Source organism: Nicotiana tabacum, chromosome 20 (genome assembly GCF_000715075.1).
Source record: "Nicotiana tabacum cultivar K326 chromosome 20, ASM71507v2, whole genome shotgun sequence".
Classification (NCBI taxonomy): Eukaryota; Viridiplantae; Streptophyta; class Magnoliopsida; order Solanales; family Solanaceae; genus Nicotiana; species Nicotiana tabacum.
The window spans coordinates 89,996,467-90,008,125 of NC_134099.1; the positions used below are offsets into that span (position 1 = coordinate 89,996,467).

The 11,659-nt window shown below is 35.6% G+C and overlaps 2 protein-coding genes across 5 annotated transcripts; one reads left to right on the plus strand and one right to left on the minus strand.

Annotated features, from left to right (window-relative positions):
• The first annotated feature begins 402 nt into the window (after nt 1–402).
• Nucleotides 403–9,396, plus strand: LOC107804336 (AT-hook motif nuclear-localized protein 10). Of its 4 annotated transcripts, none has more exons than XM_016628223.2 (6): nt 403–542; nt 935–1,439; nt 2,601–2,653; nt 6,298–6,429; nt 8,123–8,284; nt 8,790–9,396. In XM_016628223.2, exons 2-6 carry the CDS (start codon nt 953–955, stop codon nt 9,024–9,026), a joined length of 1,071 nt encoding a protein of 356 aa, XP_016483709.1. In that variant the 5' UTR covers nt 403–542; nt 935–952; the 3' UTR covers nt 9,027–9,396. The 4 variants fall into 4 exon arrangements, with proteins under 4 accessions (XP_016483709.1, XP_016483722.1, XP_016483700.1 ...); XM_016628236.2 differs by having other exon boundaries at nt 935–1,427; XM_016628214.2 differs by having other exon boundaries at nt 484–622.
• A 130-nt stretch (nt 9,397–9,526) lies between these two features.
• On the minus strand, nt 9,527–11,223 carry LOC107804325 (cysteine protease XCP1-like). Its single transcript, XM_016628202.2, has 4 exons — nt 10,717–11,223; nt 10,411–10,646; nt 10,008–10,148; nt 9,527–9,835 (listed from the first exon to the last, which is right to left on the minus strand). The coding sequence occupies exons 1-4, from the start codon at nt 11,183–11,185 to the stop codon at nt 9,620–9,622; spliced, it is 1,062 nt and encodes a 353-aa protein (XP_016483688.1). The 5' UTR covers nt 11,186–11,223; the 3' UTR covers nt 9,527–9,619.
• Between the last annotated feature and the right edge of the window lie 436 nt (nt 11,224–11,659).

Sequence of the window (11,659 nt, forward strand, 5' to 3'; positions counted from 1 at the left end):
TCTTTGATATTATCCGTGTCAGTAAATCTACTCCGTCTTATTGAGACTAACTACATGAAATATTTCAATCAGTTACCCTATATTAGATCTTGTCAATTTATGTTGGCAAGGTTAAATTTTATGATAAACAATAATAAATATAAATGGCATGATCTAATTAGGGAAAAATAATTATTTGTACTCGATATTTACACCAAACCAAAAGTATTATTGCATATTATTCTTTTTTTATTTTGATTAAGAGATTGAGCATATAATCTGTAGAATGAGATTTTTCACAACTAGGCAAGATTAATAAAATAAAACCATGGGAAGGAAGAGGTCACGTGTCCATATATTGATGAATTTGAAAAAAAGGAGGATCTTGGAATTAAATGCAATCTATAATTATATTGTACGAGACTGTTTTTGGCCTTACCTTTTTCTACCTGCCCTTTTCCCCTTTTCTCACCTTTTTATTTTATTTCTAAATTTTGAATCAACGTCGTATGACATACGGAAATTAAAGAAAAAAAACCAAAAGTTATATTTCTAATTCTCAGGTATTTCTCAGAAAAAGCCATTTCAATTTCTTTTGCTCTTCTCTAACCCTAAATATATTTTCTTTATTCTTCTCTTCTCGGTAAGAAAATTCACGTTCTTTCTTATTTATTTGAATTTGAATTTTCAGATATTTTTCTGTAACCTTTTTTTTAAAGAAAAACAACTAATACTTTATTTATTTTAATTTTTTTAAGTTTTTTTTTTTTTTTTTTTGCTTGATCTGCTAAAGATTTTGAAAAAAATTCTGCAACATTTGGAGGGTTTAAGGCAAAACTGATTACTTTAGCAAATTTCTGGTGTTTTTTTCAGTTGAATTTCTAGGGTTAGGGTTTAAAACTGACGAGTTTTTCTAGGGTTTTTAACTTCGGAACTGTAATTTTCGTTTTTACAGTGACAATTCCGATGAAAAATGTCGGTATCTGAGACATTAATGACGAGTAGAGATCACTTTACCGTCGCCGGTGTTCAAAATTCGCCGGCGAACGTTCCGGCTACGACGCCGGTGGCTCAGAACATGCACTTGGGTTACAGCGGCGACAGTACGGCAGTGTTCCCGCCGATTTCAACTTCGCCGCCTCCGTACCCACCGGCTGAAGTTTCTGCCGGAGCCGGCGCTGTGGTGTTGCAAAACTTGAACAGTAATTCGTCGGAGCAGATGAAACGGAAGAGAGGAAGGCCGAGGAAATACGGGCCGGATGGGTCCATGGCATTAGGTGTGAATTCGCCGTCCGTCGCCGCCGCTGGCAGCTTGTCGCCCCAAGAGCCGGTTACTTCTTCAGCTGCTCAAGCTCTCTCTGCGGGGCCCGCATCGCCTACTTCTTCGAAGAAAGCTAGAGGGAGACCCCCTGGTTCAAGCAAAAAGCAACAAATGGACAACTCTTTTGGTAAAGATTCAAGTTATGTACAATTTACTTACACTACCAGTATATTGTTTTAACGTGGTATAATTTTTTTAGGCTAGCAGTGCACAGTTGCCATTTTTACGGAGATTAACAATTAATGTATAGATTTACTTGTTTATCTAATAAATGATATGATTGCGCCATAACATATAGAACTTAAACTCATTTCCTAATAGTTGATATTGATATTGGTTTATTTATCAACATTTTTCGCGTGTGGCAGGATATAGAATGTTTGTGATTCTAAGATTCTGTAGGCAAACATTTTTTTGACCTGTTATTTGCTTTCAGTGTTGTATATATGTCCAAAATAGTATTTAGTTTGCTACTGAGGCATAGTTGTCATAATATTTATTTTCAAAGCAGTGGATCATTTTTGATCTGTTAGCCGTTAGGAGACATGCACACAGAAGCTCATATTTTATAGTATTATAATTCGTAAAGAAAGCTGGACTTGGGTCTTTGGATCAGTGGATCTGCACTGAACTGACTTCAGAATCTTACAGAAGGGGGGATTTACCAATGTACCCTCTGGGCTCTGATAGTTTATTGATGACCTTAGCAATACTGATTATTACAAGTATGTCTTTTATGTTTGATTTTATCTTTCTCTTTCTTTTCCCATCTTTCTGCAAATATTAAAGAGGGAACTATTACTGAATGATTTACCTTATGTCTAAACATTTAACATGCAAAAAGTCTTTTTCATAGAGTTCAAAAAAGGTGTTTTATTGCTCTGGATTTTCTTTTTGGGTATTGTAACTTGTAAATATAAATTTTATAGAGTTCCCTTTTTTCATTCATTGGCGTCCTTTTTCTTATTAGCTAAAGATTTTTTTATTTTTTATTTACTTAAGAGTTTTGCAACTGATTCCGTCGTTTCTTAAATTTATATTAGATATTTCTGTCCGCTGAAATAATTAATCTGCATTTTCATGAATGCTCTTGGGTCATATGTAATAGTAGTAGATAGATGAGGGTTTTCCGATCCTTTCTTTCTTTTTCTTTTTTATTTTTATTATTTTGGGGGGTCGGTGGGGTGGGGAGGTCCCCATACATGTTGCACTTGGCCTGTATAATAATATTCCCAATTATCCTGCATTGTTTCATCTACCATCATCCAGAGAACTTCTCAGAGTCATCTTCTGATTGCAGGATCGACAGGATTTGGATTCACACCACATATTATCACTGTGAAAACTGGAGAGGTTACTTCTTTAGCCTTTGTATTTACTTTGAAGGTTGTTTAGATCATCTTGACTTTAGCTTGAAGTGCATTTCAGTTTTAGCGAAATTCTAAAAGGGAATAGCGAGGATTCTTATGGATTGGTTACAACTATTCTATCTTAATTTTGCTGTCATAATTCAGTTTCATTCTCATGATATCTGAGAGTTTGCTTTAGGAAAGGTGAGAAGCTGGTTGACCTCTGGCCCTTACTAAGTCCTTGGAGTCGCCTATTAATGTAGAGCTGGCACTTGCTATTAAAGGAATATTCCTTCTTTCTCATAAGCCCAAAAGAGTAAGTGCTCAATATTAATTTTTTTTAAAAAGAAAATGCTGCCCAAATAAAACCAGTAAAGAACAAAATAAAGAGAGAACAAAACTTTGTCCTCTCCCAAAAGATAAAATTCTAAAAAGGTAAAAGTGCTCAATATAGTGTGTTATGTGAACTCGGTGAGAAGTCCATATCGAGTGCTCCAATAATCACAAAAAACGAGTTACAAGGTCTGGAATACGAGGTTTCATTCATCTACTAGTAATTTTCGGTCTCAGTTCTGACATTTATTTCGTTTAATTTTTTCAAAAGGAAAATTTACGCTTTAGATCTACTACGGAAAGTACAATTAGGATTAATAAAAAATTTAGAAACAGTTTGAATCAGTTGTTCTCAAAGAAGCAAATATTTGACTTTTCAAATAGTAATGATGTCGTATAAAATAGGCAATAGAGTACTTACAAAAAAAATGGGACGGTGATTATTAAACAATATACTCCTGTCTTTACTTTGCATCACTTACCAACAATTTGACATAGGCTTACAATATTGATAACTTGGAACGCTGTGTGTCTTAATTAGGTAAAAGGACCGATTACAATGATAGAACGTCCTCAGAAAGTTCAATGTCAAAGTCTGATGTTATCTCCATTTTAATTTTTCTTTTTCTATGTTTTAATTTTCTTTGCAAGCTCTAAGCATTACTTAAGTTTAGCACAACAAATATTCTCCTAATTTTAGAGGGGCCCGCCCCTGATCCACCGCCACTAGCCCTCGTGGATTTGTCGGTTATAAAAAAACAAAAGTTCTCCTAATTCAATATTGACTTACAGAAACTCCATAATATCTGCAAAAGTGAACTATGGTTGAGGGAGGAGGTACATAATTGAATGGATCACCAGGAGCTAGGGGGCAAAAGAAGGGGAAAGAGGATCTTTTTTCTTATTAAGTGCGCCTAAAGTGACATTGACTAGTCTTTCAGCAATTGTACCAAATCAGTATAGCTTTTGGCTCGCGTTAAGCTGATTAGTAAGGAAAAGAAAGCGCGGTAAGAGCTGTCTGCTGTGCCCATGAACCTGTGATGCAAGAATTTATGGAGGGGTTATAGGCTGGCTAGCATTGATATTGTCTGCTTTGCCAGAACTAGCTCGTGCAGGCCTCCCAAACCGCACCCCTACTGTAGCTCTTGACCTTATCCAGAAAAAGAAAAGTAAGTAAAAGACATTCAAATCTCGGAAAAAATTTGGTAGAAGTTGACTTGGTTGACAGTCATGGACAATATCTTCGGAAATGAGTTGTGAAAAGGAAACTTCAATAAAGAATAGAATGTGGCAAAAACTTGGTTTAAGCTGCATATTTTCCTATCTCAACTCTATCACGACTAGGAAATTAAGATGATTGTTGATTAAAATCTGAAAATTTAGCACAATCAATACAGATTTCAAGAAGTAATTATCATGTCTGTAACCACATATCTGGATGCTGTCCTTTTTTTTGTTTGGGTTCCTCTGCTTTCAGATGATGGCCTCAAATTTATCACTGATTGCAAGTCACTTTGGTAACAAGATTTATATTACCAATATGAAGAATAAATTGTGAAAAATGTGTTTCAAAAAGGAATTTCTACAGATAATTGCATCCCTAGTAAATGGGCATAACTTTGAATTAAAATGACTAACATACCCTTAAAAAAGATTTTGCCTTGTATGGTTTGAACATTTCAGTAAAAGTTTATTGAGTTTCAAATCCATTAACTTTTGGGAAAAGATACTTTAAGCCAGTGTCATTAAAAGTCATCTGATCGCTTAAAGAAATGGGATGATTCAAACCGTTTAGGAGAAGCAGGCGCTACAGACAGCGAGGGGCAACGTGATCCAGCGAGAAGTGTCTATTCGCTGGATATAACTTTGTAATTGAAATTAATCATTGCTAAATTATATATGAAGGTATTTGGTTTAGTTGTTAAATTTGCATCATACTTGACCTTATTAATAAAAAAAGTTGTTAGATTTGCATTGTCATTTATTGCGTGCTGGATGCTCAATTAGTGATTTTAGTTACAATTTGATGTTATAAATACTAAATCCTACATTAGGTAATTCATGTTATTGATAAACTGTGAGCTTCGAAGCATGCACATAGCTTCTTGCTTCTTAATTGCTCCATGGACATTGTCTTTTAAAGACACTGCTCTTAAGCTCAAATATGAACAATCATATTGGATAATATTAATTGCCAACTTGGCCATTGCCGAACACCAGAAATATCTGTTGATTTAACTCATAGGTAGTTATAAATATATCCTCTGATGATTAATTGGTTACATTGTTGATTCAGCTCCATAGGTATTTTTGGAGTCATGAATATATCCGCTGTTGATTAATTGGATACATCTCTTTTTTTTTTTGGGGTCAAATAATCAAAAGCTTTATTCTACCAGTATAGTTAATTACATCCTCTCTAGCTCATGTGGACTATAGAGCTAGACCCAAGAACGTAGAAACATCCTTTTTTACTACTTAATAGTCCCTCTATTCTCTATTTACAGACAAGTAAGTTTGCTAAAGAGGAAAACTATTCATCCCTTCTAAAAACTGCTTCCATTTGATCTTTTGTTGTCCTTTGACATCTAGTTCGAGTACAATGTCTCGAATTCTCTGGCTGCTTTCAATCTTTCGCCCCTGAAATCTTGATTTGACACTATTTTTCTTTCTTTCTTGTCCTTTTAAGTAATTTTTTAGATGATTCAGCAACATGATACAGACATACTAGATTTATGCTTTTCTTCTTAGTTGAACATTCTCTTACACGAGTAGAGCATGTGGTTCAGCTTCAGGGATGATTTATTTTTGGTGACTACTTAACAGTATTTACTCTCCCCTCCAGTTGTTCGGTAGTTGAAGGAAAGTAAACAAGCATTAAACTTTCTCATTTCTTTTCATTTATGGAGGGGTTAAAAGAGCTGATATTGGGGGTAGCATACTCGTTCACTTTTACCTTTTCCTCTCTTCTATTTTATAACCAAACAAGGGGAATGCCCTTTATCCCTCCTTTACTTGCCCAGTTGCCCTGAAACCCCTCCTCTTAGCACCCGACCAAATATAGTGCTAATTCTTTTATGATACTGATCTAAATATCTTCATGCGGTTAATGTTTTGACTCTTGGAATTCCTGTTCTGACTTTGGATTCTTGCTAATGCCTTGTCACCTGCATATCATATATTTTGATAGTTTTGCAGATATTAAACTGCTATATATATATATATTATATTTTTTTTAATTTTTTTAATTTTTATACCTTATAAAAAAAAACTGCTATATTTTTTTATCACCGATCCTTATTATCTGATTTTCAGGATGTGGCGTCAAAAATAATGTCATTTTCTCAGAATGGTCCAAGGGCTGTTTGCATCTTGTCTGCCAGTGGTGCAATATCAAATGTGACGCTTAGGCAAGCTGCCACATCGGGTGGAACTGCGACCTATGAGGTTTACTTCTGAATATCCTTGCTTGTTTTAGCATTTCATGTTCCACTCAACTAGATTAAAAATTGTTGCTGTCCACTCAAGTCAATATTATAGAGAAAGGAAATGGAAGTTCCATATTGCATCCTTATTAAAGTTCCTGTTTTTTTTTTGTTTAACCATCTGGTATTCGGAAGCCACTGATCCGACTAACCCTGGTTCGCGTATCATAGGGCCCATTAAGAGGGAAGCGCTCCCAACCAGGGGTTTCTCCATTCCAAGGCTCGAATTCGAGACCTCTGGTTAAGGGGGGAGGATCCCATCCATCCACCACAGCCCTTGGTGCTAAAGTTCTTCCATTTATTTGTTAGGAGACAAATGTTTCTTTTGTTTGAGAAAATAACCAGACAAGATACGATTTTGGAAAAGATTATGAGGTGTAACATTTTAAATTTTGTGATTGATAATGGTGTAAGTTCTTTGTACTGTAATTTGCTTGATTTGTACAACTGACATTTCATGAAACTTGTCTTCATAGAGATCCAATGATCTAAAAGTTCCTCTTGAAAGTTCTGCTTCCACTCAACAGTTTTTCCTTTTTTCTTTTTCTTTTTGACAAAGTCAATTTTCCTTTTGTTTTTTTGCTTGCAAATGGTTATGAAATGATTCTAAGACTATGCCACTCATTTCTTTAATTGCTTAGTTGGTGCTTTCTAAAATTCGCCTGAGTGATCTTCTAGCAAAAACAAGTACTCAAGTTTTTTATTTTCAGGTATATCAACTGAGATATATCTTTATACGTGAAAATTTGCTCCGAATTTGTATTAGCTCATAGCATATATGATTTTGTATCTACTGCTGGTAAAGACACTCTCGAGGTGTTCTTAAGCGAAGGCAGTTGAAGCCCATGTTGGGCGCTTCTCCTCATCTAGGAACGCTTTAGTGTAGAGTCCAAGGTAATAATACATGTGTCTCATTTCCCATGCACTCTGTCTTTACGAGGACAGCAATAAATAAAGTTGGCAAAAGTGATAATTTATCTTTTCTTTAGAAAATGTTATGAATGAATTTTTAGTGGTCAGGAATAAGGAGAAAGAGTTTTTGTAATAAAACTGGTTACTAAAATCTTAAAATTGCTTTCCTAAAATTACATCTTAATATCTAACTTGATAGTTTTTTGACTTATTTTACATGTTTTTCCGCCACTTATTTCAGCTAATTATAATTTTCAAGTCCTTTGTCCAAATAGCTAATGTATGTGCTTATAGTTATTCTTGCATTACTTTTATGTATCTTTAATCTTTATATTTATTAGTGCCTTTTTTAATTAAATGCCACGCTTTAATTGTTTGCGCTTAAAGCCTCAATAGATCGTGGTGCTTTTCTATGCTTTTCACCTTTGACAAATCTGCTTGTATTGAAAGATTTTACTGGACTCTTGCTTAGTTCATATTAGTTACAGAGGCACATTACACAGAGATGAAAAAGAAAAGCTACCATTTTTCATCATTTTACTGGAGAGATCACATCTTCTTACTATTTTAATCTTTTTCTTTTGATTTCAATTTCATTCTGTGCCTGAAATTAGTTGATTGTCTCTTCTCGAATTCAAAGATCTGCTGATAAAAATCTTCTCTTCTGAATCGCTCTTTTTGGATTGTCTATCCTTGCATTGTTACATCATGTTGAGTGCTTTTCTGACCTTTTCCTCCTGTAGGGACGGTTTGACATATTGTCTCTATCTGGTTCATTTCTGCTGTCTGAAATTGGCGGTCAACGGAGCAGAACAGGTGGATTAAGTCTATCATTAGCTGGATCTGATGGACGAATTTTCGGGGGTTGTGTGGCGGGTGTTCTAACTGCTGCATCACCAGTCCAGGTTTGCCTTCTCATGAGTGTCAAAGAGTACTTTATGTAGCATGCGTACTATCTTTTAATCATTTATCATGAAGCACTGTTGCTGTATCTGTGTTAATTGGGAGCAGGAGAAAAAAAGAATGCGTTCAGTATTCTGTTTATATACATTTAGTATCTCTTATCTTCTTCGATTAAGTAAAATATCTAGTATCTTGCAAATGGAAACTCCTCAATTCCCAAACCCTCGGGGAGGGGGGGGGAGGGGAAGGAATTAAGAAAAAAGGATCATCCCTACTCTTGAGTTGTTTTGTCACTAGTTACCTTTGACCTCTCGAGTTTTGTGTAAGGTTTACCATATCAATATAAATTTTAAAAAAAAGGTGCACCCAAAGGTATGACTAGGACCTAATAATCGCAGAGGTGAATGGCTGGGGTCTTGTGCTGACACTACCATTTGTTTATGTAGGTCGCATATGTGTTAAGAATGATATGTGGCGCAGGAACTAATTAAATGGCTTCTGTTCCAGGTTATCGTTGGTAGCTTCATTTCAGATGCCCGGAAAGAGTCGAAATCAGCAAACCATTTTGAGGCGTCACCTGCTCCCGTGAATGCCAATCCTGGTGGTATGATGGGGGCCAGTAGCTCACCATCACGTGGGACTCTTAGTGAATCATCTGGCGGCCCAGGCAGTCCCCTTAATCAGAGTGCTCCAGTATGCACCAACAGTAACCTGCAAGGAATGTCTAGCATGCCTTGGAAATGAGTTTTTCCTGCTCTCTTTCCTGACCAATGCGGAGGCAGAACTCCTTGTCAACTAATTCATTGAGCACTCAGAGGGCTCGTTATAATGTAGTCGGTGTAATTGTAGTTTTGCAGAAATAAGGACCAAAGGCACTTTTTGCTTTGAACATGTAGTGGTGAGAAGTGTTAGGTATTCTGCATTTTCTGTCTTTTTAATTTAGCTTTCTTATTTAGTTTTAAGCATAGGACATGGTTTGATTTTCTTGTTCTAGTTCAGCTCTTGTTATGTGCTGCTATTGATCACTGGATGTAGTGCTAGGATTTTTATCTAGGAACGACTTTCAAAATTATCTGTCTTCAAATTATCTAGAATTTTGATGCAATTCTATAAACTGGAAGAGTGCATATAATCATTTTTTGTTGTGGTTGTCAATTCCTTTTTTGCCACATTTAATTCTCAAATTTTCTAAGGATAAACTACAGTATATTGAATACTAAAAGTGGGACAATTGAATCATAAAGAAACAAAGAAAGAAAGGGGCACACTATATTGGTACTTTATTAATCAAAGAGAAGATTATGTTTAAATTACAAACAAAACAACATTAAAAAATTTCACTTCTTTTTGATAGGGAAAGAAGCCATTTTGTTGATTCCACAGATTCCTGCAGGCTTGGCGGTGTTTCTCTTCATCCTAATGAAACCCTTTTCTCCCCATTTGGGACCCCAAGAGTTCTTGACAATGATGTAGTCCATCCCCTTTGTGGATCCATATCCAACTGCTGCCACTCCATGATCCAATGCACTTCCACAATGCCCGTCAAACACACCCTACCATATTCCAGGTTATTTTCTCATGTTTGGTTGTTAGAAAAAAAAAAAACTTCCTTCTTTTTTGGTGGAAGTTAATTTTCTTTCACAGATAATCTTAACTTCATATCACTGATGTAACCAATATACTGTAGTAATAAAAAGGTATAAGTGAGAAGGGAAGGGACTTTACCCCACTGTAGAACTGGAAATCTCTACCAGAAGCCTCAATGGCCACACTCACAGGTTGGTTTGCAAGAGCTTTCAACAGACTTTGTTCGTCATTGGCTGGTACATCACGGTATCCATCAATTGTCACCACTTCAGTTTCATCCTGATCAACATATAACATTATGTCTTCTGTTAATGACTTAAAGATTGTGATCATCTCATTTAAAAACGCACGTGATCTCCTTGCATGTTTAATGAATATTCCAATATATTGTTCATAATAACACTTGGAATTAAGTACCATTATCCTTGCCAGGACTATATGTATTTTTTTTTGGGATAATTGTGTTGTCGGATCAATTTGCCCTCACATTGACCGTTACCAAATAACTTTGTTTGACTATACATTTAGATTATTGACTTACTCTCTTTTCATCACAAGTGCCTTCCTCCATGAGATAAGGATAGTCATCCTCCTTGTGAAGACCACGTTGGGAGACAATAAATTGAAAAGCATAATCCATAAGGCCTCCATTGCAACCACTGTTATATTTTGTGTCACAGTCGATGAGCTCTTGTTCAGATAAGGATGTCAAATTTCCTGTCTTTATTTGGTTTATTCCCTCTACTGCCGCTACTGTTGAAAATGCCCAGCAACTACCTGTAGTAGTACTCCACATTTTTCAGTCAGAATATTTTATGTTAAAATGACTGAAAATTACAGTACGTACCACATGAGCCCTGGTTCTTGACATTAGTCACAGCACCTTTCTTTCTCCAGTCAATAGACTTGGGCAAATCCACAAAATCTCTATAGGTGAATTCTTGTGGAGAGGATTCTGATCTCTCATGTTGAACTTGGAGTCCTAGATACATCTTCTTGAACTCATCATGGCTCAAATCAGCAAATTCATTCAAACCAAGCCAATAGTTACTAACCAACTTATTCCTCTCATCAATGTGTTTCAAATTGTCTCTGAAAATCTCAAACCTATGCAACTTCTCTTCGATGCTCTCATAAATCTTGCTGTGTTTCTCCATCCACGATTCGAAGAGATTGATGAGGTTTTCGATGCTGTTCAAGTCATCGGGGGAATATCCCACGATGGAAAAATCGCGAGCAAACGTTGTGCATGCCACGAGAGATAATATGGAAAACAAGGCAAGAAATGACAACTTGGAAAAAGAGAATGAAGCCATTTGTATTAATTAGTAATAGAGATGCATGTTGAGAAATGGAGGAGGAGATCATGGGTTTATATAGGGTTAAAATTCTTGATGGAGTAGCTAGAAGTAGTAGTAGGAGACTTAAAGCATGGTGATGGTGCTTTTTGGCTTTGGATTGAAGTGAAAGCATGTTTAATTATTTCAAGATTCAATGTCTGACTAAACATGTAATATTATACTATAATCTATTGTTGCATTGCTATTATATATTGTGACTTGTATTATGGTCCTCTTCAGTACTATGAAGTTAACTTGTAATACTAATTTATAATTCATAGGAGTATGTTGGTCATAGGGTTCTGTGAGATTAGGGGGCACAGGGCATTAGCATCCAGATACTAATTATCTTCTCTTCGATTGGGCAGTTAATTTATTGTACAATACACTCAAACCAAATAAAAAGAAATGTTAGTAATAAATGATACAGTCTATGCAAATTTGAAAAAA

What these genes read in the sequence shown, in the direction of transcription:
- LOC107804325 (XM_016628202.2), bottom strand. Translation starts at nt 11,185, where the DNA reads ATGGCTTCATTCTCTTTTTCCAAGTTGTCATTTCTTGCCTTGTTTTCC. An exon ending in CAAGAACCAGGGCTCATGTG is followed by an intron (nt 10,647 to 10,716) that starts GTACGTACTGTA and finishes GTACTACTACAG; the next exon opens with GTAGTTGCTGGGCATTTTCA. An exon ending in ATTTCCAGTTCTACAGTGGG is followed by an intron (nt 9,836 to 10,007) that starts GTAAAGTCCCTT and finishes GGAATATGGTAG; the next exon opens with GGTGTGTTTGACGGGCATTG.
- LOC107804336 (XM_016628223.2), top strand. Translation starts at nt 953, where the DNA reads ATGTCGGTATCTGAGACATTAATGACGAGTAGAGATCACTTTACCGTC. An exon ending in GTGGAACTGCGACCTATGAG is followed by an intron (nt 6,430 to 8,122) that starts GTTTACTTCTGA and finishes TTCCTCCTGTAG; the next exon opens with GGACGGTTTGACATATTGTC. An exon ending in CTGCTGCATCACCAGTCCAG is followed by an intron (nt 8,285 to 8,789) that starts GTTTGCCTTCTC and finishes CTTCTGTTCCAG; the next exon opens with GTTATCGTTGGTAGCTTCAT.